Source organism: Podarcis erhardii (assembly GCF_964252035.2).
Source record: "Podarcis erhardii genome assembly, chromosome: 10".
Classification (NCBI taxonomy): Eukaryota; Metazoa; Chordata; class Lepidosauria; order Squamata; family Lacertidae; genus Podarcis; species Podarcis erhardii.
The window spans coordinates 14,119,260-14,147,002 of NC_138500.1; the positions used below are offsets into that span (position 1 = coordinate 14,119,260).

General features: G+C 41.2%; 2 protein-coding genes across 4 annotated transcripts in view; one reads left to right on the plus strand and one right to left on the minus strand.

Annotated features, from left to right (window-relative positions):
• Window positions 1-27,743, plus strand: part of RECQL (RecQ like helicase) — a gene marked incomplete at its 5' end in the record, with an annotated part of 63,594 nt that overhangs the window by 33,782 nt on the left and 2,069 nt on the right. The window contains 14 exons of one of the 3 annotated variants that reach the window (XM_081879875.1): window positions 15,718-15,817; window positions 18,114-18,199; window positions 18,580-18,774; window positions 19,584-19,763; window positions 20,153-20,259; window positions 21,939-22,137; window positions 22,602-22,768; window positions 23,890-23,971; window positions 24,140-24,288; window positions 24,374-24,491; window positions 24,596-24,734; window positions 25,825-25,916; window positions 26,804-27,020; window positions 27,440-27,569. In XM_081879875.1, the coding sequence (XP_081736001.1) occupies window positions 18,181-18,199; window positions 18,580-18,774; window positions 19,584-19,763; window positions 20,153-20,259; window positions 21,939-22,137; window positions 22,602-22,768; window positions 23,890-23,971; window positions 24,140-24,288; window positions 24,374-24,491; window positions 24,596-24,734; window positions 25,825-25,916; window positions 26,804-27,020; window positions 27,440-27,569 (1,794 nt within the window). Of the gene's footprint in view, window positions 1-15,717; window positions 15,818-18,112; window positions 18,200-18,554; window positions 18,775-19,583; window positions 19,764-20,152; window positions 20,260-21,938; window positions 22,138-22,601; window positions 22,769-23,889; window positions 23,972-24,139; window positions 24,289-24,373; window positions 24,492-24,595; window positions 24,735-25,824; window positions 25,917-26,803; window positions 27,021-27,439; window positions 27,570-27,743 lie in introns of those variants that run through there. The other 2 variants (XM_081879876.1, XM_081879874.1) reach the window with 2 other exon arrangements.
• Window positions 845-15,446, minus strand: GOLT1B (golgi transport 1B). Its single transcript, XM_081880272.1, has 5 exons — window positions 15,197-15,446; window positions 9,603-9,694; window positions 8,227-8,405; window positions 6,876-6,957; window positions 845-4,361 (listed from the first exon to the last, which is right to left on the minus strand). The coding sequence occupies exons 1-5, from the start codon at window positions 15,219-15,221 to the stop codon at window positions 4,323-4,325; spliced, it is 417 nt and encodes a 138-aa protein (XP_081736398.1). The 5' UTR covers window positions 15,222-15,446; the 3' UTR covers window positions 845-4,322.

Consider the following 27,743-nt stretch of genomic DNA (forward strand, 5'->3'; position numbering starts at 1 on the left):
CTGAGCCTGCCTGTTCGAAACCTGTAACCCTAACCACTATATGGCACTGCCTTTCAGCTTACAGGCAGCAATCAGAAGGAAACACTTCCCCATGTGAGTTGTCTCCATGCTGGGTTATACTTTATCCAGTGCTTTTTCTCTGGGGGGACGCAGGGGTACGCATACCCCTAAACATTTTGTGAATCTAAGTTTGGCCTCATTGAGGGGCAGTATTTCAGTATGAGTAGGAAAATGAGAGTACCCCTAAACATTTTTTTAGAAAAAGCACTGACTATATCTAAGAGATGGTGAACCTGTGTCCCTTCAGATGCTCTATTTTTTAAAAAAACATTTCAGGTATTTATATAACTGCTTAATATTCAGAATTTCTAAGCAGTGTGCATAATGTATTAGATAATCATGCAAAGAACAATTAAAATGCAAAATAGGAACAGAAAACTATCTTAAAATGCCTTTGCTCCATCTAATCTCAGGGGCAAAGGTTAGCCACCTGTGCTTTATTTTGTTTAACTTCTGAAACTTGATCCAAGAACTTCACAGCCTGCCCAAAGTGACAAGAGATGTGCAACATCAGCCCCTGTGATTGGCAAGAAGCACAGTGGCTCGATAGACACATTTTTCAAGTTGTTTCTCAAAGTATCTGGGTAGCAGTGCTAATCCCATTAATTTCTCATTAATGTGATGGAAAATGGGTTATAATTTTCAGTCTCAAAAGAAAAACCCCCACATACCTTAGGGGAACAGAGAAACAAAACTGCTCAGGTAGGTAAATTCTTTTTTATAACAACAGCAACAAAACAACAGCATTTAAGGAGTAAGATTTAAAAGAGGACACCATTGCCGATTAATAGAAAAAGTACCCATTTATTCAAGGTATGACAAGTGTATTTACAGTATTTTTTCCCCCAGGACAGGATTCTCATGTGATTCTTAAAGCAGCAATAAAGAATTACATTTAAATGTGAGAAAATGTATTTTGTTGTTACAGATTGTTTTTTCTGCGAAAGAGTAGAACACATGCAGCCCAATCCTATGCATGTCATACTTGAAAGTAAGCCCCACGGAGTTCAGTGTGCTTACTCCCAAGTAAAAGACATAGGATAGTGGCCTTAAGGCTAAGGAGTCGTTCTGACCTCTATCATAATACCAACTTTGCACAAATTAATTTTGACCTCTATCATAATACCAACATCACAAAATATCTATATTTTGTATCTGCCAAGGAACATTACCTTGGAAATTGCAGGCGTTATCTCTGCTCACCACCCACCTCTGCTACCAGTTACAAGTCAAAGCCTTGAGAAGCTTCAGGATGTTGCCCCAACGTAAGATCTTCGGAATCCTCTGAACTCAGCGTATTAGTCAGAAGGGAGCTAACTTTTGAAGAACCTTCCATTTCGCTGAAGGGCAGTGAGAGAGGTACTACCCATTCTTAAAGTCTTGCAACAATTTTTGTGTGCAGAAGTAATCTGCATGCCTTTCTAATCATACAGGGCTGTGGGAAGTCAAAACAAGAATTGTACTGGGTGTTTGTGTGTCTTGACCACTTTTGCCCATGCTGTCTGTTTAAAGAGGCGCTTAAAGATTAATGCAACGCTCACCACAAAACGGCAGGATTTCTATCAAATCGGGCCATTTTAAGAAGTCAATTGTCTTCGCTTTTACTTTCTAGAGGACTACAGTGCTACCACCATTCACTATTTAGCAACATAGGTCCATCCTACTTGCAAGGAAACCAGAAACCAGAGCCATGAGAACATGACATGGGCATGATTAATCTAAGGGTGCATTTAGACAGTATTTATCTATGAGATTGTACCCAGAAGGAGTAGTTTCCTCCTGTTCCCCTAACTACAGGAAGAAAGGAAGAAAATTTGGCATTTATCTGAACATAGGAGCTCCCTAACTTGGTAATACCTGGCTGAATCAGGAGCATAGATGAATCTCCTCTGTTCATTTAGTTCCTGCTCCTCATAAGTGAGGGGCAAGGAAGAGAACACATAAATCTGTGACCTGCTCCAGAACTCTTCCTAGGTAGAATCCCAAAGTCAAAGCAACATCTGAACAGGCCCCTATTACAACTCTAGGAATGATGTATGAATTGCTCAGTTGCTCCAAAGCTTAAGCATATCCCTTGGAGCCCCAAATATGGGTTAATTGATTTCAGATACAGGAATGACTCATGAATGCACTCCTGTGCAGTTAAACCTGCATGTGGGGATTATCAAGCATATGCCAGAGGTGTTCTGCTTAAACAGTAGTGCATACACAGCACCAGGAAAAAAGTTTGAGCTGCAAAACCTTATTTCATGAGCGTGTCCATTTGATTCAACAGGATTTGCATTTTTATTTTTTTCAGAATTGCAGCTGGAACCCAGGAACCATTTTTTTTACAGGCAGCAACATCTGTCACAGTGAGATTGATATGGGGGTACACAAATGGCTTCAGGACTGAAGAAAACCAATTTCAGCGCTTTTTGGCAAAAAACAAAACTCTATTGCATTTCCTAAGAGCCAGTTTTCTTTCTTCAAGAGGAAACCAGCAAAATGGGGAAGCTCATGCAAAGTTTGCTCTTTCAACCAGAAGCATCAATTACTTTTTCAAAGTTTTTTTTTTAAATAAAAAACTGGCTTACCACAACTAAAAATGTCTATTTAAATAATCATTCATTCGATTAAAATGGCTACTTCTGGCATTAGCAGACAAGAGTGGTTTATACCGGTGTTTCAAAATCAGTCTGCATCAACACAAACGCTCACGCAAGTCAGATGATAGATGTTCATCTTGATGGGGGCTTATATGCAGCTTTGCCTACAAACACCAGTTTGAACTAGGTATTTGTACAAGAGCCACAATCAGACATTCCACAGACGTGGTGGGAAGCAGAAATAGCTGTGCTTCCTTTCCGTTATATGTCTGCATCTTCTTCGGCGCAATGGGGACAAAGCAAGTTCTGTCCCAGTATAAGTCAATTCACACTTCCATACTGGCCACTTCAGTGGAATGCCTGAAGTGGCCTAGAAACTATTCAGGTGCTGAAATATGCATCCTTCCTAAATGCTGGGATAGGAAAAAATTAAGCCACAGCAATAAAAAAATGGCCTTGAGATGTGGCACTTGATCAATGCTGCTATAATACAATTCTCCAAGACTTCCTCCCAGCATACTTAATATTTTTTTACTTAGTTTTCCGAAAAAGTTATTTACATAATAAATTAGCTTTGTAACATGCTCTCCTAAAACAAGGATAGGATGCCCAAATCTTAGTGCCTTTACGGCATAACCAGGTGCTTTGCCAGTGTACAAAACAGGATGTTACATGCTGCAGGATGTTACACTGGCTGCAGACAAGAGAGCAGGAATATTCAGGAATGGAGTGTCTTTTTAGAGGTTCAGCTAGCTGAGCAGGTCCAAGTTCATAAAATGTGCCGAGCACCTTAAAACAAGTCATTTCAGGAGCTAAACATGATGCACACAAAACGTATTCAGTAAGAAAGGGTTCTATCCTTTTTGTGATAAACAGATGTAACATGTATCAAGGAGAACCAGTCAAAAAGGAGTGTAAAATTGGTTCCCATAATCCCTGCCAAACTAAATGGATATTAAAACCAAGAGTGGTTTAAGACTGACGTTTAGTACAAAAAATAATTAGTTTTTGCATATTCCAAAAGGTAAATACACACCTAATCAGAATTTACCTTTGGCTTTAAACATTTCCCTACAAAGCAGTATTTCAGCCACACATTTACATGGTTTATACGGCATGTTCGTGCAGTGGAATCCTCTGCTATCGCACACAGTTAAAGACGACAATCCATCTTAAAACACACTGCGCATCATGCTTATGGGAACTCTTGCTTTCAGCAGAAGAAAGAAATGTAGGAGGGGGTGATTTACTTTCTTTCAAGAGAGGGGAGGAGTTTGGCAGGAAGAAAGAGAGAAGGGTGACTCCTATTTGCTCTGCTACACCTTCAAAAGTAGGAGGTAAAAGTTACAGGCACTGTTAGTTCCATGGGGGAAGTTGCTGCATTTAGCTCATATCCCAAAAGCATTAAGTAGTCTTGAACAGTTTTAATACCATGGGTTTCCCCATGACTTTTTCTTCAGTTCAATTCACAGAATTCCTGGTGCTTAAAGTCCTGGCTGCACACTTGCTCTTTGCTAAAAATGTATTTTGCAGACTATGGTGTAAATTAAAAACTTACGTCAAGACCGTTACAAACTTTGCCTCGGTACACAAGAGAATCTTTGTGCTGATCTTTTCTTCAGAAGGACCTTATAAATAATATAAGTTTAGAACCAGTCTTCGGCACACTTGCCATTATACCATGCTGTTGCTTTCTCCAACTTTATCTACAAGCTGCCAGGAAAAGAGAGAAAGGGGGTGGGAGCAGAGGAGAGAGAGTAATTAAGGTGCAAACTACTTCAAACAACATGTAGGCATTTCTGAGCTTTTAAGTAGATGGCCAGGTGTGATCATATTCAAATAGTACACACCAAAGTCTCATGGGAGACCTTGTAATGCAATTTGCATTGCAACAGTGTTTAGGCGTGGTATGTTTTTATGTTGACACAGAGCAACATGAAGATGCAACAGAATGGGGAAAAAAATCCGAAAGAAATGCAAATATAAAAAACTGTTAGCTCAATAACCCGAAGAAAAAATAAAAACATCAGCCATTCATGCATTAATAGACTGAATATGATATTTTCAACTAACCATTACTGGGGACTGTCTCCTGAGCCTACGCAGGCTTTGAAGAAAACATCAACAATTAACTTTTCAATAAGGATTTAACTCCATGAAAACCGATTTATAAATGATATTCGTAAAGACCGAGAATGAGAAAGATGTAAAGCCAGATTATCAAGGGACTGAACACAACAATGGTTAAATAGATGTAACATGAGGGAAAAAAAATCCATCTATATTAATTAGGATTTTGGATCAACCCAACAAATTACGGCATTGGCAAGGAAGTGTTTAGGGTGGGGATGCTGAGACAACTGAGTCAGCATAAGCTAGATGCACAAGCTGTGAAAGGGCATGCTACCAGGCAGAGAAAGGACATCATGGAGCAGAGATAGATTTGCTTCTGCCCCACCCTAAACCCACTGTGGCCACAATGAAGTCAGAAGTCACTGTGCAATCTCATACACCATACGTTTAGCACTGACAGTTTATAGTGAGTTGCCTATGATCAAATTCCAGCCACTGTGCTTATGATACCACATATGTTCAAGCATGCATAATGCAAAAACAAAACCGGCCATTACAGGCACAAACAAATACGGCAGCACCCACAAGGAGGACACCATGTTTGTTTACATGAATGGGCCTTTTAAAAAAGTATGTGCTATAACATAATGAACATCATGGCCAAAACAGGGGCTGAGTGGCTGGCAGGAGCAGTCGGTGAGCCACAGAGATGATGGTCCTCAACAGCTTCTCAGGAGATGGGTCTGCCCTCTTCCTTTAATTCAACATTGAACTGCCTAAACATTGAACAATACAACTATGGTGTTTGCTCAGTTTTAATGTGGTGTACACATAAAACTAGCTGTCAAAATTCAGCGATCAATATTAAAGCTACTGGATCCAAATTTGAAGTGTCGATGAATACAACAGTTATCTGAGTGTCTATTGCAAAGGACTCTAGGGATTGTTCTGGAGTGCACAATAGGGGCTCTTATCCTTATTCACATCATCCTGAGTGAACAGGGCATCCTAGAAGATACCCCAAACTTCTTTGCAGTGGTACACCACAAGGGAAGAGAAGTAGTGGTGGGTAAGTTGTCTTGTGGAAAAGCTTCCCTGATCTTTTAATTGGGAAGTCTGAAAGCCACTAACGTAAGACATCCCAGCCTTGCTCAATATGGTGCCCTCTGGGATTTTTGTACTACAATTCCCATCAGCTCCAGCCAGGGATGATGGGAGGTGTAGTTCAAAACATCTGGAGGTTAGTAGGGGCTTTCAGACTGCATCTTAGGGAAACCTACAGTTCCTCAGAGCGTTAGTGTTGGTTTGGGGTAAAATCACATTTTTTAAAAAAAACCCCAGTTTAGCAGATGGCAAATATTTTGTATTGGCACAGGTCACCTGGACAGGTGCTTATAAATGACATGATAACCTATGGGTACCAACATGCTCATGTCAGAAATACGAGAGCCAAACAATTTCTTTACTAAAACTGGTATTAACCTGAAGCTCCAAAACTAAATTCAGCTAATGGTATAAGAAACCATGATTCATTGTGCTTAAGGAGCACAATAATATAACACTCATTCTCTACAAGTCACAGGTGGAGTTGCCAAATTATTTGGCAGCATATACTGAAGGCAAGGGAAATCTGTGTCTGTAAGTGGGATGAGATTGAAAAGGCAGATCCCAAAGACAGACAAATTGTTAGTGAATCATCCTCTACAAATGTTTGGAAATCATGATGTATCATGAAGATTTGGCTAATACTGTGTTGCATTTGTTTATATGGAACCAGCATAATTTAGAATTCCACTCATATTTTTAGGTACGGAGTCACATATGCTGCACATTCAGGTATGTGATAGCTCATATGTTGAATACATGTCTTTGCACAAAATAACAAGAAGACAATACACCTCCCACTGTCCCAGATTCTTTTAAAGGGTGTGTGCAACTTTATTATAAAAATAAAAATCAAAGATGCTCTTCAGGACATAAATTAAAATATTTTAAGATATTTGCACACTCAAAATATTAAAAAGTCAATTATTGTATCTGTGCTGCATTTCACCTCCCAAAGTCTACAGATGAAGTGGGCTGGCAAACAGGACAAACAACAGGAACTTCAGAGCAGGGATCCCAAAGCTTATGTGAATTAGTTTTAATACTTACTGAGCTAATGCCAGGTAAATTCAAGAGATAGCCAAGGACCGGCACTCTTCTAATAAAACCAACCACCACAGGGAAAAAGCCCCTTTAAATAAAGAAAGTGTCACAGGTTAGATATGGCAGCATTACAACTCTCTCTCATACGGCATTTGCTCCCCCCTTTCTGGCTAAGTAATATACTCTTAACAAAATCCTTATACATTTCCGACAACTTCAAATGTCAATAGACTTCCTACACGTAAACAGCTTCTTATAGGAAAATGCACGAAAGCCATATATAGATGGCATAAATATATGGTAATTTTGCAAGAAGTATACCTGCATATACTGTACACAAGTAACTAAACAAACCCCTGTGTTGCAAAGAGAATGTCAGCAATGTCTAGGCAACACGATGGCCATGTACATACGCAATAGACAATCTTTTCTAGAATTCCTTCAAACCATAACAAGTCCAAAATGAAATCTTAAGTCTCAAAGTCTCTGAAAATCTTTGTACGATGAAAGATAAGCTGAAAATCTTTGTGTATTCAGCAAATATGATGTCCACTGAACAGTGATTCCGTATATAGACTACTATATCTGTACACAAAGAAGCATGGTTATGTGAGAAATAAGTTATGTGCAAGAATCCAATCCTAGTGCAATTTTCTAGGTTCTTTTCCTCTATATGGAAAAGCAATTGCTGTGTAAAGAGCATGAGAGGTAAAAGATCAAATCAAGTAGAGTAATATTAGTAACTGGTAGGAATCCTAAGGCAAACCTATGCATCTGCCGTTGATGCATCCCTTACAAAGAAGGATTAAGGGATTCATGTGAATGCTTTTGTTCTGGTTAACCTCTGTTGGGATTCCCATACATGCTCATCATTTGATGTCTGCAGCATCAAGTGTCAGCTTGTGTGAATGAGCCATCACATATGCAATCAAGATGCAACAACACTGATTCATATGCTTCTGTCCCTGTGTTGAAAATCTCCCCTTACTGACCTGAGCCATACATACTACTTCTAATTAACAGTAGTTGGCATTTACCAGGCTCCTGGTTAACAAACCAGTTTCAAACCCTGTTTCCAATTTCTGCTGAAGAGGAAATTCTGGTTACAATTGCACCGTTGTCAATGCAAAACTGTTAAAGACAGGATAGTGAATTTTGAAGGGAAAGGGACAATTTCCTCAAGTGTTCTGCTTGATGAATCTCTCTTACACACACAAACACACACACAAACACACACACACACACACAAAACCTGTCATGTACAAAACTATTTTTTCATTGACTGTCAAAAGCACTCCACATTAGAAAAAATCATTACTGCCCCAAACAAAAGCGAAGACCAGCAAAGAAATCTTACCTGAATAAGAGGAAAAAGCCATAAATTTCAAGGACCATTCCTATCAAGGGCCAGCCAATAAGAACTATAAGTACACCACCCAGAAAGAAACCTGTGGCTTTCACTTTGTGTTTCTGGAAGAAGAATCTGAATGTCCTTTCTAAACCAATCACAAAAGCCAGGCCAGCCACGAATAAAACCTACAAAAAAATAATTTCTTAATGAATAAAAAAGTATTTGAGCACACATTCAGAAGGGGCAATAAACTATATTTTACTAAAAGTAGATCTGTTGAAATTAATGACCCTGACGTAGTCATATTCATTTCAATTTTTCAATGGGTTGATGTTGAGTAAGACTTTGCTGAATTCCACCCTGGGTATTCATATAACATAAAAAAACAACAACCAGATGTCCAAAACCAGAATGCAGTCTCTTATTACCACTATGACACTAATTAACTCTGGAAGGAAGCATGAATGTGTCAAAGGGATTTTTCACAATGCTGGCACAATACAAAAGCAGACTTCATTGCAGCAGATAAATTAATTTGTAAGCACTTAATGTGAGTGGTAGTAGCATGACTTTAAGAACAATTTGTGCTGGAAAACAGGAATTACATTGAAAAAAAAGTTTGTGATTTAATCAAGCGGGGGGAAAAACTGATGCACCTGGACTTCATCAAGGCGTCCAGCCTAGTCCCAAACAATGGTACTGTAAGCTTACAAAACAACTGCAGGGTGGTAATTAACTATGTTGAAACATGGTGGTAAGAAATGTAACAATAAAGTAATGATAGTCTAACTGGATCAAAGGATCTACTGATATTCTGCAGGGTCAATCCTGGTACTATTTTTTGAAACCCAAATTACTGGCCAGGTTCTGGAATAGCAGAAATCCATATTGAATAGGGAGTTCTAATCAGTTTGATCAATCCTCTATTTATCACAACAAAATACGCACTTTTATTGTGAGTGCATCATCGTGATAAAGAAGGAAAGCTAGAAATCAAACTTATCTAGAAATGAGTTTCTGGCATATAGGAGCTGCACCAACTGCCAAGTGGAAACAAGCCTTTTAACAACAGATACTTTTAATTCACTACCTCTAGCTATTTGTAAAAATTAAATATTTACAATACTAATTAATGTGGCTAACTCATTAGGTGGCAGGCTGGTGCTTAAGGCTCCATAACCTAATGTTCTACTCAATTACACTGAGATAAATGAAGCCTTCTTGGTGCTGCTGCTCCTGGGTGCTGATCTGTGACGGGACCTTCTTTATCCTCAAGATTTAACTCCCCCCCCGCCAAGGTTATCCATCCCACTACACTGTATATTCAGAGAGAAGCACATTCACAATACATGTAAATATCACTCATGCAAAATATCACTTACATTCCCAATAGCCAAAAGTGCTTTGTCAAAAAATAGAATCATTCCAAAGAAAAGGAAAAACACTCCAAAACCTGTGAGACCCATTCCAATTTCTGCAATAAAAAAGGAGAGAGTTAGTGTTATGTAGCCCCCACCCAAAGCACATAATAATAAAATACAGAGAACTTTCTTTTGCAAGCTACAGTCACAACATTTGCCGATGTGTATTTAAAACCAGCTCTCCCCCACAGCTGCACATGACATTTGCCCTCTTTCAGGCAGGAAACATGCAATGATGCAGGGAGCTGCTTCAGAACATAAGAGTTTTCTTGCTGGATCTAAGGGTCCATCAAGTACAGTGGTACCTCAGGTTAAGTACTTAATTCGTTCCAGAGGTCTGTTCTTAATCTGAAACTGTTCTTAACCTGAGGTACCACTTTAGCTAATGGGGCCTCCTGCTGCTGCCATGCTGCCAGAGCAGGATTTCTGTTCTCATCCTGAAGCAAAGTTCTTAACCTGAGGTACTATTTCTGGGTTAGCAGAGTCTGTAACCTGAAGCATCTGTAACCTGAAGCATATGTAACCTGTATGTACAACTGTATTGTACTCTGGGCTCATTCAGACTTCCTTTTGCACAATGTATCTAGGCACAGCTCCCTGTTTTAAAGCTCTGCGTCTGAGTGCTTTTGCTTTTTTAGCCCTGGTGCCTTCCCCATTAAAATCCACCCTTTACCGCTGAATTCACAAAAGAAAATCCACTGAGCTTCAAAGTAAGAACCTGTGCCTAGAAAGTGCAGGGCAAAAGGTAAGTGTAGATGAGCAAACACACTGGGTTAGAGATTCAGCTGTGATCATACTTTTTCCTTATGTTTTCTGCTTCACACCCACAACACCATTAATTTAATATGTTTGGTAACTGTATTATGATCTCTTCAGGAGAGTAACCAGGATGCAGTTTATACATGATTGAAGTAAAAACAGATCATCCAGTGCATTCTTTCAAAATAGAATTGGCAATATCATGTTTAAAGAAAAAGTGCCATGTCTTCTCTTCTCTCTCAAAGCCCTGCTAAATGCACAATACTACTAGAAAACATGACTTGGAAAAAGGACAGAACACCTGCTAGTCACAGGACTGCATATGTATGTACACAATTAACAGATATAATTTATCTGGTTTACCTACTTGTATGATTTTCACACAAACCTATATGATTAAAGAGGAGATAAGTTAAGTGGCTAAGTTTGAACCATTAATTTGAGAAGCTTGTTTCAAACTGCTGCTTTTTCTGGAAACAAAAAGGCTGCACTATTAGGGGCATTGGCAACAAGTAGAAGGGATTTTTTTTCCAGAGGATTAGTGTCAAGTGTATTTATGTACCTGCCCACAGCAAAATGGAAATAGTCCTTATTGAATAAGCTGAATAACTTATAAGTATCAGTTTCACCAGAAAGCTAAATCTCCGTTTAAAAGAAATTGGATTTCATTTTCAGCCAGAGATTATTTTTGCAAGTTTCATTCAGTCCAAATACTCTATAGGATAAATTCAAAGCCTCTGCAGTCACTATCTCATCTAAACAGCTGTACAATGACACTGTCAAAAACTAGGTTTTTAAAAATTATTAATGAATTGCTCTATGAATCACAACAAAAACAAGATGGATCATATCTTCTGTCTTGGAAAAGTTATGAACAGCTCTTAACAGAGGGTCTGGATCAATACCCTAAGGAAAAATTAAAACTATTTTGATTTTTCCAATCAAAAAATGTAAATGGAAAAAATATGCCCTGCAAATAGAAGTCTGACTTCTTAACACATGATGTATGTGTTAAAACAGACATAGTTCAAACAGTTCAAACAAAATCTATGATAAATTTTGTATTCCATGATTACCGTCTTTTTCCATGTATAAGACTATATTTTTTCCTAAATTTTTGAAGTTTAAAATAAGGGGTCGTCTTATACACAGATAGTGCATGGTGCATTTTCTTAAATATGGTATATCTTATTAAGGAGTCCTCAGTGGATCAATATATTACACAAAACAGCAGTGCTCAAATCATGGAAGAAAGGTAAGCAAGCCCCTGATGGAACCCATATGTCCTAACCCATAGTACCCAAAATTTTAGTCAAATCACAGTTCCGCTGAAAGCTAAAAGCAGTGATTAAGGGGGTAATCATAAGTGGTAAGGGATGCAAACCTTCTCTGACCCATGTATTACAGCAATGCAGAAAGGTTTTTGAGGTGTACCCCTCTGAAACCCCAAAATTTAAATTAAAAAACAAAACCCACTGTGATCCCATGATGCCAGAAGGTTTTGTTTCCGCCTCCCCACCCTCATGCCTTACTTTTTTTAAAAAAAAGCATTGTTTACTGACTGCAGCCATAAGGTCTCCTGTTCCTAAACTCTTAATGCCAAAAGTGTTTGCATCCCCCAAATTGTGTTCATTTTAAAAATAAATAAATGACCACACCCACTTTTACACTTCAGCTTGAGGATTAGCTGTGGGTCAGTATGGCCATTGGCCCAAAAAAGGTCAGCCACCCCTAAGCTAGACAGTGCTTTGAGGATATTATTTTTCTATGCAGCAATAGTACACACACTATTCCAACATTCTTTGCCATCCACAAATAACCAATTACAATTAAAATTAAGCTTCAACATTTTCATCTTTGAGGATCACCCCATCCTTAGTGGCATCAACCAACTAGTGTTCTATAAGAAATCTACATTACTGCTGTACCACATAAAGCAATCCAACACTTATAATGTCCCCTCAGGCAAAAAGCCAACATTTACCGTAAATACTGTATAAGGAAAATGGTTATGTTTTTCTGCATTGTTATAAGAATATACAAATGCTTCTGAACAGTCCTTTAGTTCTCACACGACTATGCAAGATATTTGTGCAGAAATGAAGCATACAAAGATGCCTCTATGGCAATTGTGCATAATTTTAAATCTTCGCTTTAACTGGCATAGCAAAGCAGGTGCTGGCTTGGGCTTTCGTATTTATGAAATCGCTCCTTTCAACATGTTTCAGCTGTGTCATTGCATCACAAGCCTCACCACTTTCACATTAATAGTGTACGCCTCCTAATTATGCAACATCTATGAGTAATAATGGGATAGATTTATTTTAGAATAAAGCATCAATCAATGCAGTAATAGTTTGTTCAACTGAGAGAATCACACACTGTACAGAAAAGCTTGCTCCTCTGAAGTTTTTCAAACTGCGGGCAGTGTAAAATATATGTCTACAGTGGTACCTCGGGTTACATATGCTTCAGGTTACAGACTCTGCTAACCCAGAAATATTACCTCAGGTTAAGAACTTTGCTTCAGGATGAGAACAGAAATTGTGCAGCGGCGGCACAGCAGCAGCAGGAGGCCCCATTAGCTAAAGTGGTGCTTCAGGTTAAGAACAGTTTCAGGTTAAGAACAGACCTCCAGAATGAATTAAGTTCTTAACCCGTGGTACCAGTGTACTCAGAAACACATCCCATTTAGTTCAGGAGGGGTTACTCCCAAGTCAGGGTGTACTGAAGTACAGCCAAATAAACCTACACCAATCATTCTACTTGGGAATGGCCTTGGAGAAAATTCAGAAGTATGGTGAACAGGTGACTACAGCAGTTTTGCTGGAAGCTATAATGAAATCTTCTAAAAATCTCTCCCCTAGTATGTGTCAGAGAATGTAGTGTTGGAAAGGACCCCAAGGTTCAAAACAATTAAAAACTTTATCAAGAATATGTATATCCCACTCTGAGTTGTTAGTATTTTTATAGCTTTGATGTTTTCGATTCTAACAGACCTGAACCTCTGCTGTCACGATACTAAAGCTTGATCACTAACTTGGGAAGACCAGGGTTATTACTGTCCTCTGGGCAAATGAATTCCCAAAAACTCCACACATGAGAAATTGCCCATTCTGTTAATCTTGACAATCCATACTGCAGTACGACTCCCAAACTGCATTTCATTTGTCAGAGTAGACTTCCAAACCACAACTATGCTCCAGGCAGACATTCCTAAAACTCCCAAATTCTTACACTCCTCCTTCATTCTACGTTCCCCAAAGCATTCTATGCCAGATCCCTGCCCTAAAGATTTTTCTCCAAAGGCATTTGACTTCTAAATGAATGTGGCATTTGCTCACATTCTTATCAACTGAACTTTCTCTTTCTTTTCTCACTTAGCTCAATTTATCATTTTCCAGCTACCTGAACGTGCACAATATATTGAGATATTTATTGTTCCAAAACAAAAATAGTAAAATACAGCAAGAAGTTACTTTCTCAAGCTTTCTTTTTTTAAAAAATATTGTTGCTGCCATTTTTGTAGGGACATCTATTGGCACCCTGTATTTAAGCACTAGCTTGGCAGTCACAGGTGACAAGGAACTTCATGCAGGTGAGTGAGAAGGCTGGCAGAGAATGGTCAGAGGACTCCATCCCTCCCAAGTGCTCAGTTTAAAAACTAAGCAGGCTGGAAACAGGAGAAAAGCAATGGGCATTTCTCCCATCATGGAACCCAAGCTGGCATACATGGGGCTCCCAGGAAACCTAAGCACCGAGCAGACCCAGATCTGCTTAGTTTCAGGTCATCCCCTGGGCTGATAACTTCATGACAGTGTGGTGCAGTGGTACAGAGTGCTGGACAAGGACCTGGGAGGCCAGTGTTCAAATCGCCCATTCAGCCACTGTGTGTGATGCTGGCCAGTCACTTGCTCTCAACCTAACCTACCTCACAGGGCTCTTGTGAGGCTAAGGTGGGCTGAGGAACTACATGGGCTACCTTGCAATTAATAACCACAGAATCCTAAGATTGTAGAGTTGAAAGGGACCCACAAGGATCTTCTAGTCTTTGCAATGCAGGAATAGGCAGGTGGCCCATTTGGGTGACAGGGAACTAATAAATCTATTAATAAAGATAAAAATAATACACAGTATGTGTAACAAGCCCACCCACCACAAATCAGCACCACACTCTAACCATCTGAGCTAACTGGCGTGACCTACTGTATAATAGGAGTAACAGCACAGTATTTCAAAGCTGCTTTATTCCACAAACCCAAACACATGTCCTATCGCTATTTTTAAACAGCATCCTTACTTGCAAGGCTGCTCTATTCCCCAAACCTGAAAATATTAAGTTATATTTCTCTCTCTCTCTCTCTGGAACAGCATACAGATAGGTAGCCATGTTGGTCTGCCATAGTCAAAACAAAATAAAAAAATTCCTTCCAGTAGCACCTTAAAGACCAACTAAGTTAGTTCTTGGTATGAGCTTTCGTGTGCATGCACACTTCTTCAGATACACTGAAAGAGAAGTCACCAGACCCTGGAACAGCAGCAACGTTTGCTCAAAGGGTGTGCTTTGGGTTTGACGAGGAGAAGGGCGCCCCCCTCCCCCCACTCCTGAACTCCCCCTACCCAAGTGGCCCTAATAATAGTATTGTAATGACACTAATGGTGGGAGATTCATTGGCTGAAGGGTCTCCCCAGCCCCCTCCTCCCCGGCCCGTGACATAACTCTGCGCCCGCCCCCCTCAAAGACAACCGTAACTCTTTCTTCCCCTCCCCCCCCCTCCACACACCCCTTCACCCACTCTGAGTGTCCGTGAGGGAAATCATGGCGACGGCGGGAGCAGCGCGCTGACAGGACTCTTAGCGGGAGAGGCGGGAGCCGCCGGCCGAAGAGCGAGCGCACGAACGGAGCCGCCTCAGTAGCGAGCAGCGGTAGCAGCAGCCGCCACGTCTTCCGGAAACACGCAGCCCCGCCTCGCCTCGCTTCCCTCAGCTCAGGCTGCCGGACCCTCCCGGCTGCTGCCGCCGCCGCCGCCGCCAACGAACCAAAGCGCCGTCCCATTGGGCAGGGCGCGCTGAGCCAATCAGCGCCCGGCTTATTCCTATCTCCCCGCCCCCTCCCTCCGGAGCCTCCGCCACCTCAGAGCCACCGAGATGAGGATGACGACGGCGACGGAGGAGTACTGAGAGCGCGCGCGTGGCAGCGGCTAAGGGTGGAAAGGGGCGGAGCGGCGCCGCCTCGGGCCAATCCGGAGAGAGCGCGGCTCGCCGGCGATTGGGTTGGCTGAGCCGGAAGTGGGAGTTCGAGAAGGGAGGGAGTGGGCGGGGCGAAGGGGGGAAGCCGGCTGGAGCTTCCGGAAAGGAGAGCACTCAGTGCCTTGAGGAGAAGGAGAGAGGAAGGAGTGCGGGATGTTCGCTCCTGGGTAGGTAGGTGCGGGCGGAGGGTGTCGCTGGGAAGGGCCGCGTCCTTATGGGTGGAGTGGTCTGAGGGAAGGGCGGAGCGCCTGCTCTGCCTGTGGAAGGTTGTAAAGCAGCTTCCTATGTTTCTAGCCTGGTGTTTTGTTTCTCTTCCCTTTCCATCCCCTTTCGCTTCCCATTGAATTGCAGGGTTGGAAGGGACCACGAGGGCCATCTAGTCCAGGAATATTATTTTTTTGCCCAGTGTGGGACTTGAACTCACGACCCTGAAATTAAGAGTCTCATGCTCTACTGACTGAGCTGTCGGTGTGCCTCTTCTATTTTTTTTTAAAAAAAATAGTAATTTTTATTAGTTTTCCATTACATTCCAATAATAGCCTCATTATAACAATACCAATTTACAGATAGGTAGCCGTGTTGGTCTGCCATAGTCAAAACAAAACAAATTCCTTCCAGTAGCACCTTAAAGACCAACTAAGTCAGTTCTTGGTATGAGCTTTCATGTGCATGCACACTTCTTCAGATACACAGTGTATCTGAAGAAGTGTGCATGCACACGAATACACATTCAGATACACATCAGTGTATCTGAAGAAGTGTGCATGCACACGAAAGCTCATACCAAGAACTGACTTAGTTGGTCTTTAAGGTGCTACTGGAAGGAATTTGTTTTGTTTTAATACCAATTTAATGCTGTATTGTTTTTAACACTCGATTGGGAGCCGCCCAGAGTGGCTGGGGAAACCCGGCCAGATGGGCGGGGTATAATTAATAAATTATTATACTCACAATACCAAATTATCGTGTCTCTTCTAATGTTAAGCCTGTGGACTTGGGTTGCTTCTGTGTATTGGTGATACACAAGCCGCTTTAGGAGATGTTAGCTGGGCCGAAAGTGTTCCTTCCCATTGTAAAGAGGGCTAGAGGGAAACTGAGTCCAGTCCAGGTTAGCGAAGGCTGACCCCGCAGGACAATTGATTAATTGTGGGGATATGTTGGAAAACCTGGTGCTGGAAAGACTTTTGGTTTCATGAGTGGCAAGTTCTTATTAGGAAAGTATTTCACATATAGCAGCGATGGGAATCCTGTGCCTCCTCTGATGTTTTTGCACTCCCAATTCCCATCATCCCTAACATGTACGTGCTCGGTGGGTGTGACGGCCCCCTTGACAGTTGCCTGATGTCACCTGTCAATCATGTGACATCCCTGTCCCTGCAGGCTCTGCTTTTTTGCCCAGGCAGGTTGAAATCAAAACACATTGATGACTAACAAATTTATTACGGGATACATTTCTCTATATACATAATAATAAATAATTTATAAAATAGTACAACAGGAAGTTTTATTCAGTCGAAGATGTAGTAAAATAAATAGCAATGTAACATGAATAATGTACTGAATAACAAATTTATTAGTCTCTCAATATGTAGCAGGGCACTCTTGTTCTTTTGTGTAAGAGGAGGAGTCCTACATAAAGCATGTCTGTTTAAAAAAATCCTTGTTACAGATAGGTAGCCGTGTTGGTCTGCCATAGTCAAAACAAAACAAATTCCTTCCAGTAGCACCTTAAAGACCAACTAAGTCAGTTCTTGGTATGAGCTTTCGTGTGCATGCACACGAAAGCTCATACCAAGAACTGACTTAGTTGGTCTTTAAGGTGCTACTGGAAGGAATTTGTTTTGTTTTAAAAAAATCCTTGCTTACCTTAACTACTGGTCTCTCTGTGTGATGCCCTCTAGTGGCTAAAATATATTCCATAGAGATAAGACAATTTTATATCTGTGGGCTAAGCAAATCCAAGTATAAATGGGCAAGAATAGTCGAAAGCGAAAATCTGCAAAAGGCACCTTGAAGGCATTTTGTCCCTGAGCTCAGGGCAGTATAAATTTTGCTCATAATAAATTAAATTATGAGTGACTGGCCCTAGATCATGAGCAGTCCAATCCGATGCATGTTGATACTCTGAGTTTAATGGAGCTGTACTCCAAGATAAGCATACATGGCATTGCAGACTCAATGGGTGAGTGGCAATGTGAACATGAGCCTATCCTATGCCTATATAAGAAAATGTGACTATAGTCCATAGAAATGGGAGGTGGACAATAATGACATATTGAGTGTGGTTCCATATTGTTAGTGGGATCTTAGCTTGGGTCTTTCTAGTACAGATGGAAGTGTTTAAAGGCTCCCAAAGAGATTTATATGCTGCTAATGAACACAGAGTTTCTGCAATAGAAGCTATTCTGCTTGCCTGCCGGCTTTCATAAAATTAATAATATGCTTTCAAAATTACCTTTACAGAAAGAAATTATTAGAAAATTGCTTTGGTCAGTATTTCACCAAGTGAGGTTCCTTTCTAACTTTGAAGATGACAACAACACTGTCAGGTAACCAGATCTTTGGCTACAGTTTATTTGTTCCATTAGCAATAATCCTATGTTGTTCCTCTGATTTCCTCCCCCATTTATTTTCTGGATAAAACTTGTGTGCATGGGCCATTTTGCTGCTTGTTCTGGCTGTGTAACAAATTGTTTGAATACGAAGGCAGTGCTTGGGGTACCTGGTAGTTTGGGATAAAGAGCTGGGCATGGAAGTTTCATAAGAGCTCAGGAGTTCAGCCCCATGAAGCATTATTCTCTTCAAAGGTTCTTAATAGGAAGAGTAAAAAGGCTCTGCTAAACTCCTTTTGAGTCCTGGGGTGGGTTAATGTGGCCTAGCACAAGGGAACAAACATATGATAGAATGCATGGCAATCTTTCTACCTTAGTGCTGGAAGAGGAATTGGCATCTGTTGACAGTGAACTGCAGGCTCTGGAGATTCAGGTACAAGAACTTCTTGAACATCAGCAGGAGCTCATTCAGAAAAAGACAGTGCTAAAGAAGAAAATAAAACAGTTTTCTGACACAGAGAGTGGGAGCAGCAAAGATATTGAATCAGCAGCGGAAGACTGGAACAAGGAAGGTCGGTACTTACTATTTTTAAATCCTTGGGCTGTCACGAAAACTGTTGTCGAACAGTTCAAATCATTACTGTTGCTTGCTGCTAAATTAGCATGAGATGTGACTTTACAGCAAGGTAGTTTCTTGTAGCTTATTTTGAAAGGGTGTGTGTGTAAAGATGTTTTTCATTTATTTTTTTAAATGTGCATCTGTTAAATGAGATAAAAGCAATAAGGTTGCCACAGCTGCCGAATAAATATTCTACAGGTAGCATGATTACTACTTCCATTGCTTCACTTAAGTTTGCAAATTCTTTCCCAGTACACCTACCTACCATAATTTAGTTTGGCCCACAAATGGCCAATGGAAAGCCTTCCACTCAGCCATGCTCTTGGCTTTTAGCAGGTCTCTTCATATTTGTCTTCAGGATGGTGGTTACACTGACATAAATGTATGTCTCCTGTATTTCCCCTCCACTTCCCAAGAAAGGTTTAGCCTGCTGGTCTTAGGGTTCTTAGTATTCACCCCCAAATGAACATTTGAATTGAAAGGGGAAGACAGAAATCAGATCCCAGGTAATTCAGGCTGCATTCCTACACACACTTACCTGCGAGTAAGTCACATTGAACTCAGTGGGACTAACTTCTAAGTAGACATAGGCTCATTTGTTGTTCAGCACAGACCTATGTATACTCATGCAGGCAACACTTACAATTTAGGGGATTAAAGTCAACTTGGAAGACAATGTTCACCTTGGTGGGGGTGGGATTCTGTGATCAAATGAACTCCAATGTTGTTTTTAAATGTATGGCTGCTATTTCCTTTTCACAGATTTTTCATGGTCTGCAAACGTCAGAGATGCATTACAAAATAACTTTAAGCTTCAAAAATTTAGGCCTTTGCAATTGGAAACAATCAATGTTACAATGGGCGGAAGGGATGTCTTCCTTGTCATGCCTACTGGAGGGGGAAAGAGTCTGTGTTACCAGCTGCCAGCAGTATGTTCTGACGGTATGTACTTGTGCTTACAAGCAAAATGACATTAGTTAAAGTCGTTCAGCTTGTTAGTTATACGGGGCTACAAGAGGAGGGGTGAATTTGCAAGAGCAAACCATGGTTAAGGCCGTTTTCCTGCCTCTCTTGTCCTATCGGCTTACCAAGGTGACTAGTCCTGCAAATGACATCCTTTGAGGCTGAGAGCTTAGCTTTTCTGGCTAAATTGTGGTCTTGCTGTATATTTAACCGATAACAGATTGTGTTTAGCACTAATCGTGGCCTCAGCATGACTGAAGCTAGACATATCTGCCATTAGAGGTGTGTGTGAAGAATCCTGCTATTTGACATGTGCTGAAACAGAACTTTTCCGGTGACTTGAGACGAGGGGTTATTTTTCCTTTCAGGCTTCACACTTGTGATTTGCCCTCTGATCTCACTAATGGAAGACCAGCTAATGATGTTGGAGCAGCTGGAAGTTTCTGCGACTTTACTAAACGCCTCAAGCAGCAAGGTATGGCTGGCTGCCCAGCAAGGTGGCTGCCTGCCAAACATGGGCATCAGTCTTTGGCATCCGAGAGAAATGCTGACATGCTTACCTCATATATTAAAAGCTGCGGCCACAAGTCACTGATGTCCCTTCTGCTTATTCGTATGACTTGTACAAGTTGCATGTGAAAGGGCAAAAAAATTCTCTGAAATAGAATATTCATGAAAACCCTCTCTAGAATGTTGATATTGAAGGGGTTCAGTTCACCTGTTCTTTTGTACACAGTCTCAGTGGGGTTGGGTTCCGTGCTTAATTTCTGGAATGGGATTTGCTGTCCTGGAAAGGTTAACTTTTGACTTAGAGGGCGATTAGCTGCCTCCAGTATCCCAGGTATATGGAGCCATGCGATAGGAACTCATTGAGAAGAGAAGGGCATTCTGCCTGTCTGCACTAAAGCTTTATAGTCTGGATTGGCTATAGCTAGTCTGTGTCTGAATCTTAGATAAACCTCCTTTAAGGCATCATTCTGATTAGAGCAGGTCAGCCCAGGAATGAATGCCAGTGGGGACAGAATTGAACTTGAGTCTAGGAGTATTTGATTAAGTTGCATGGTTCAAAAATCTTTTTAAAATATAAAAACCCTATATTCATCATTTGGTGCACTATGGCCACAGGTGGTTTTTGAACTCAGTTTGACAAATGACTGGTGCTTAGATAGACGCATGATGCATGTATACCCAATTTTGTGGGTTTTGATAGGGCAGAACTGGAAGTTGTTTGCATTACATTTTCTGAAAATGCATAGACATGCATTCCACACGTTCCTCAGCTGATAAAATTGATCATAGCTTGGGAACATACAGTTTTCACCTCCATAATATGAACATGTCAGGAGCTTTCTTGATGACTGTAAGGCAGTGAATGTTCCTTAAAGCTAGGGTACTTGTTCTTGAGTGTTTATGAAAGGTTTTCCTACCCTTAGCAGAGGTTGTCTGCTGAGATGGGATTCTAGATTTACATACTTGTAGAATTTGTATCGCACCCTTCGTTGCCAAGTGATCTCTGGGTGGGTTGCAACAATAAAAACACACCATAAAATACACCAGTAAGTTTTAAAACGAAATAAGCAGCATGTACAATTCACATTGTCTGTTCTTCCTTGGTGCAAACAAAGTGCAGGACTGATACAAGTCTTTGAGTTGCCAAGAGAAATTATCTTACCACTTTGCAAGGGGTACTTAAGAAAGGAAACCGCTGTTTTCACTTTTCTTAAGGTCTTGTTTAAATGGAATGAGGATTTGTCATGGCTGTCACTCAGCTTCTTTAATACTGGCATATGTTGCCATTCTTGTTCTTGCTTCACCTGGCACGATTCCATAAAGCAGCCCTCCTCCTTCCGACTCAGGCTGATTTGACCCATAAAAAGCAGAGTTGTTAGCTGCCCCTAAAGTTTTGTGATGAAATAATAATGATTTCTATACCACCTTTCATCTGAGGCTAACGGCAGTTTACAACATAAAAATACAAAAATACGTAATATAGTAACAAACAAAAACAATACCCCGCAGTTTAAATGGCCACAGATTTTTATAATTAGGCAAAGGCCTGGGAGATTAGAGAAGCGGTTGTTGCTTATTACGCTGCGTTGCCATTTTGATGCCCCTGGTATCTGTGGCAAGCACACTTTTTTTCTTCCCAAATAGGAACACGTGAAGTGGGTTCATGCTGAAATGCTGTCTCGCAGTTCGCAACTGAAACTCATTTACGTGACCCCAGAGAAGATTGCGAAAAGCAAGATGTTTATGTCAAAGCTGGAAAAAGCTTACCAAGCAGGAAGGCTTACGCGCATTGCAGTGGATGAGGTTCACTGCTGCAGCCAGTGGGGACATGACTTCAGGCCTGGTATGTCTGTCTAGAAGGAATTCCATGTTACCAGGAAGAGCTTTGACTCTTCTCCACTAGAAACTATTAAGCCTCATTGCTCTTCTCACTTCATTTTTTTAGTTGCATTGATCAGTTCCCTGTGCCCAAGGTTCTTTCTCCCTCCCTGGACCACATCTATCACTCTGCTGCAGTATCCTGCCACATGGAAATATTGGGGGGGGGGGACTGCTTTTCAGAGAAACGCATCTGCCTTTACTGTTTGTTGTTTTTAAAAGGGATTTTTAAAAAATGTGTTGTTGTTTTTTTAAAAAAGGGTGATTGATTTCTGCAGTGTTGAGATTTGCCTAGTCCATAACTGCAAAATGATTTTGTCACTCACAAGTAGCTTAAGCAGAGCTAGACAGAATATAGTGGCAGCAAATATTAGGGGTTTTATTTATATATTTAAATTCCTGCTTTTTTGTCTTCCACTTCTTGTTCAGATTACAAGCTGCTTGGTATCTTAAAGCGGCAGTTTCCTAATGCTCCATTGATTGGGTTGACAGCGACTGCAACAAGCCACGTTCTGCATGATGCTCAGAAAATTCTTTGCGTTCAGAAGTGCATCACTTTCACCGCATCATTTAATCGGCCCAACCTATATTATGAGGTATCCTTGTTGAGTCTGTTCTTGCCTTTGGGAAGATAGCCTTTTCTAGGAATATTTAAGAAGCTCGCTAAGAAACCAAACATGGATGTGTAGGATTTAAGCTGGTTTATCATATTCATAGAGAGTTTTAGTTTAACTCCACCATTCTTGTACTGGAGAGAGTCATGAATTCTGGACAATTTCACCCTAACGCACTAGACTATCTCATTTATAAACTTTCATTGTTCCAGTTGCTTACTTTTGTTGTAAGTCATGTTGGGCACATGCCTGCTTTTCTACAAAACTTACCAATTCAATTTCTTAAATACTACTGTAATGTTGGGAGTTAAAAGGCAGAGTCTGGAATGATGTGTTGCTTTTCAGAAGTGTATATAAATACGGATCTGGGTGCATTGTAGCAAAATAACTCAGTCCATCCCCGCATAGTCTGAATATAATATGGAAATAGGCAGAGTTGCTCAGATCACTTCTTTGCTTCCAGGACCAGATGAGCTAAGAACTTGGACTTCCTAGTTGAGACCTTCTTTAAAAACGAAAACAAGGGGTTTGGGGTGTGATGCACTGTATAGCATTGGTGGGGAAATGTGGCTGCCTAGATATTTCTCCCATCATCCCAGGACATTGGTCATGCTGACAGGGGCTGTTGGGAGATGGGATTTAATGTTTGCAGAACACTGAGTTAAGGTGGCCTCAATCAGTCATAGCAGGGAGTGTTTCTATTCCAAAAGGTAAAGGGACCCCTGACCATTAGGTTCAGTTGTTACTGACTCTGGGGTTGTGGCGCTCATCTTGCTTTATTGGCCGAGGGAGCTGGCATACAGCTTCCGGGTCATGTGGCCAGCATGACTAAGCCGCTTCTGGCGAACCAGAGCAGCGCACAGAAACGCCGTTTACCTTCCCGCCAGAGCGGCACCTATTTATCTACTAGCACTTTGACATGCTTTCGAACTGCTAGGTTGGCAGGAACGGGGACCCAGCAACGGGAGCTCACCCCGTTGCAGGGATTCAAACCACCGAATGTACACAAGGCTAAAATCACTTAGCAGTTTTCTGAAGAGATGAAAAATTTAATTTGTATATGTGTGCTATTGAATGCCTGTTTCTCAAAATATGCATTTTAGGTTCGACAAAAGCCATCAGCTGCTCAGAATTTCATTGAGGACATAGTTAAACTCATCAACGGAAGATACAAAGGCCTTTCAGGTGAACTTTGTAATGAAAATGAGTGCTGACTTCTTAAAGCACGGTAGCATCTGTAGGAGACCACTCCTTGTAAGGTAGCGCTCCCAAGTCTTCCCAAGCCCTGCTTATGTACTGCGTAGCTTGGAGCCCATTTGTTGATTTCATCGGTATAAAATTATTTTGATACAGGAATTATCTACTGCTTTTCCCAGAAGGATGCTGAACAGGTTACTATGAATTTACAGAAGCTGGGGATTAAGGCAGGTGCCTACCATGCCAACATGGAACCCAAAGATAAGAGCAGAGTTCACAAGCGATGGTCTGCCAATGACATTCAGGTGAGCTGTGCGAGAACTCCATCACTTCCTCCGTTCAGCTTGCATCCCTCATGTCCTGATGATCCTCACTGCCTTTGTGTTTCAGGTGGTAGTGGCCACCGTTGCCTTTGGCATGGGAATCGACAAGCCAGACGTGAGGTTTGTAATACACCATTCCATGAGCAAATCCATGGAGAACTATTACCAAGAGAGCGGGCGTGCAGGTATGCTAAACGGAGATGAGATTCCAGGTAGATGTATGTACTCTCATGTACCTATGCTTCTGATGGGGGGAAAGAAAAATCTGCTTCTTAATATTTCCTTCTAGGTCGGGATGACCAGAAAGCCGACTGCATCTTATATTATGGTTTTGGGGACATATTCAGAATCAGCACAATGGTGGTGATGGAAAACGTAGGGCAACAAAAATTATACGACATGGTTTCATATTGCCACAACATGAGCAGGCAAGTGCTTTTGTCTGAGGTTGTCCTTTTTTTGTTCTAAGCTACTTTTTCCCTTGAGTTTACTCTAAAATGCGGTGTTGGCCAGGATGTTGAAGTTAGTATCCGAAAATACCAAGCTTTCAAATATCTTATTTACTATGAAAAACTTTTAAGGAAAGCAGGGTTGTTCAGTTGGTCACTTTTGCCCTGCGAGGCATCCTATGCTCTTTTGCTGTCTGCCAGTATATTGATATTTTTTGATATATATATTTTTAATTCTCAGCGGTCCAACAGAGTTTTAAGTGGTTGCAGAAATAACTTTTGCTATTGAATGTTTTGTGCTACTAGACTATGCTGCCCTGGGTAGGAAGAGCAGGATATAAATTAATCTCATCTCCATTTTGTTTTTGTTTTTAAAAACCCAAAAGTTAAATTCCAAGCACCGTGTTTTCCCAGGTCAACAAGGTCAAGCCCAGACCTATAGATACCTGCTGCTGAGACTGGCTCATTATTAGCAAAAACATGGTATTCAGAGTGCCAATGCTACATTTGCATCAGAACTGCCAATATTTTGAGAAAATCCACACTCGATAGCAAGGAAACCTAATTGTTCCAGGGTGACAGGTTTCTTCAATTCAGAAAATACCCACCATGTTCACTTTTCATATTTTAGTAGCTGCAGAAATATTCCAGACATTTAAAAGAAATGACTACAGGCTTGCATGGGTTGTATCTATGTGTCCGTTTACACTGTTGTTTCTCTCTGTAATCCCATATTAAGGGCTGTGCACAGAAAATTGGAATCTGTTTCTCATGTGTCAAGTAGTCCATCTCCGCCTCAGAAATCTATATATATCAAGTGCACACTTAATGTCTGTAGTGAATTTAAATTGCTGAAAGGCAGTGAGTTCCAGAGAAATTAAGATCCTATTCAAATTAATAGACTTTAATTTCAGTGAGACTTGTTTATCCCACATTCTTCCGTCCATTCGGTTATTGAATACAGCACATGTCTTACTTGCAATGTTTACTCTGCCGATTGTCTTATAGCCTTTCCATAGGAGCCACATGCATTGGGTTGCATCCTAACCCCAGGTATTTGTACTTGCAGATGTCGCCGAGTTCTCATAGCTCATCACTTTGACGAGGCCTGGGACTCTGCCAACTGCAACAAAATGTGTGATAACTGCTGCCGAGAAGAGTGTAAGTGAAAAAGATTTCAAACCTGGAAGGTTTGAAATAAACCAGACTAGCTCCCTCTTAGTGCAGCTCACTCCCAATTGCATTGCAAGGATTTGTGTTCTCCTGCGCCAGCTGCGCCGAGGAAAGCAATTGCTTTCTTGAGCATAAGCTACCCATGACTGGCTGTTGTTGCAGAACAGCAAGTGCCCTTTTCTTCAGCCACATTGGCTTGCACCAGGCCACACCCACATGGGTGGGACTTGATGCTCAAACCCAGGAACAACTTGTACAGCTCTGTTGTACAGTTCAGTTACAACTTACCTTTAACATGCACGCCAACTGTTTCCCCAAAATTTTGGTTAGCCCAAGGAAGGCGAGTGTACCATGCTGAAGAGAGCCACATTCTTTCTGCAGTCGTACCTTGGTTCTTGAACGCCTTGGTACTTGCAAGTTTTGGCTCCCGAACGCTGCAAAACTGGAAGTAAGTGTTCCGGTTTGCGAACGTTTTTCGGAAGCCAAACATCCAACGCTGCTTTCGCTTGACTGCAGGAAGATCCTGCAGCCAATCGGAAGCCGTGCCTTGGTTTTCAAACTGTTTTGGGAGTCAAATGGACTACCGGAATGGATTAAGTTCGAGAACCAATGTACCACTGCAATGCCCACGTTTTTTGTTTCCTTTAGCTTGGCTTCACCATTCACTGAGAAAGCTTTGCTAATGGCAGTAGGTACTCGCATCCTCCAGCTATGGGTTGAGAGGTTCAAAGCTAGAGGTTTTTCATATGTGGAAGCCTGCCTGGGATAGGTTGAATTTGATGCCTGTTTTGGTCCCTCCAATTCCTGCAGCTAACAATTTGTGTTTTTGTGTTTTTTTCCATCTCTCCCCCCATCTCCCACCTTGTGACGCTTAGCATTTGAGAAGATGGATGTGACAGGGCACTGCCGGGATCTTGTCAATATTTTAAAGCAAGTGGACCAAATGAGAGAGAAATTCACTCCTCTGAAGCTGATTGATGCCTGGTTAGGGAAGGGTTTGTCAAAACTGGGAGTAGATGTTGTCTCTCCCAAGCTTCCCCGTGATACACTGGAGAGAATTGTTGCCCATTTGATACTGCAGCAGTACCTGAAGTAAGTATTGAAACAAGAAGCCTATTTACATACCTCCATGCCTTGTAAAACACCCTCCCCACCCCCGGAATTTTATTACAGCTAACCTGCGGCCCTATAGATTTCGTTGGGCTCCAACACCCACCGGTCCTAACCAACATAGCCAATTGCTAGGAATGGCAGGATTTGTAGTTCCAGCAACATCTCTGTTCTGTTAGCTCAGTGTTAACTGTGCAAATTCAAAGGAAAAGATTTTATGGGGCGCTAGGCTTAGCAATAGACCCCAGAATACAGTGGATGCTTCCCCCACCCCATTTCCAAAGCCAAAGATCCATAAAACATGAGCTTCTTTTTTGCTCTGTTTCAGTCAAGTATTCCCCACCCTTTTTAAACTGCTCTACCTCTCCCCTTTTCATACGCAAAGGCTTAATTTCTTCCAGGGAAGACTTCAGCTTCACAGCATTTGCTACAATATCCTACGTGAAGATAGGACCCAGAGCTGATCTTCTGAGAAACAAGACTCATGTTATCACGATGCCAGTGGTAATGAGCAAAAACAATATTGCTAAGGTATATTATTATTATTATTATTATTATTATTTTATTATTCCTGTTATTTTTCTAGGTTTAATACTGTGTTAGGCATCTAATAACAGTAGCTTTGTTCCCTTTTCTAATTTTCATGGGAACTTGTTTTGTGTGTGTTAGCAAGTGACACAAATCCCAGAAAGACAAATTAGAGCT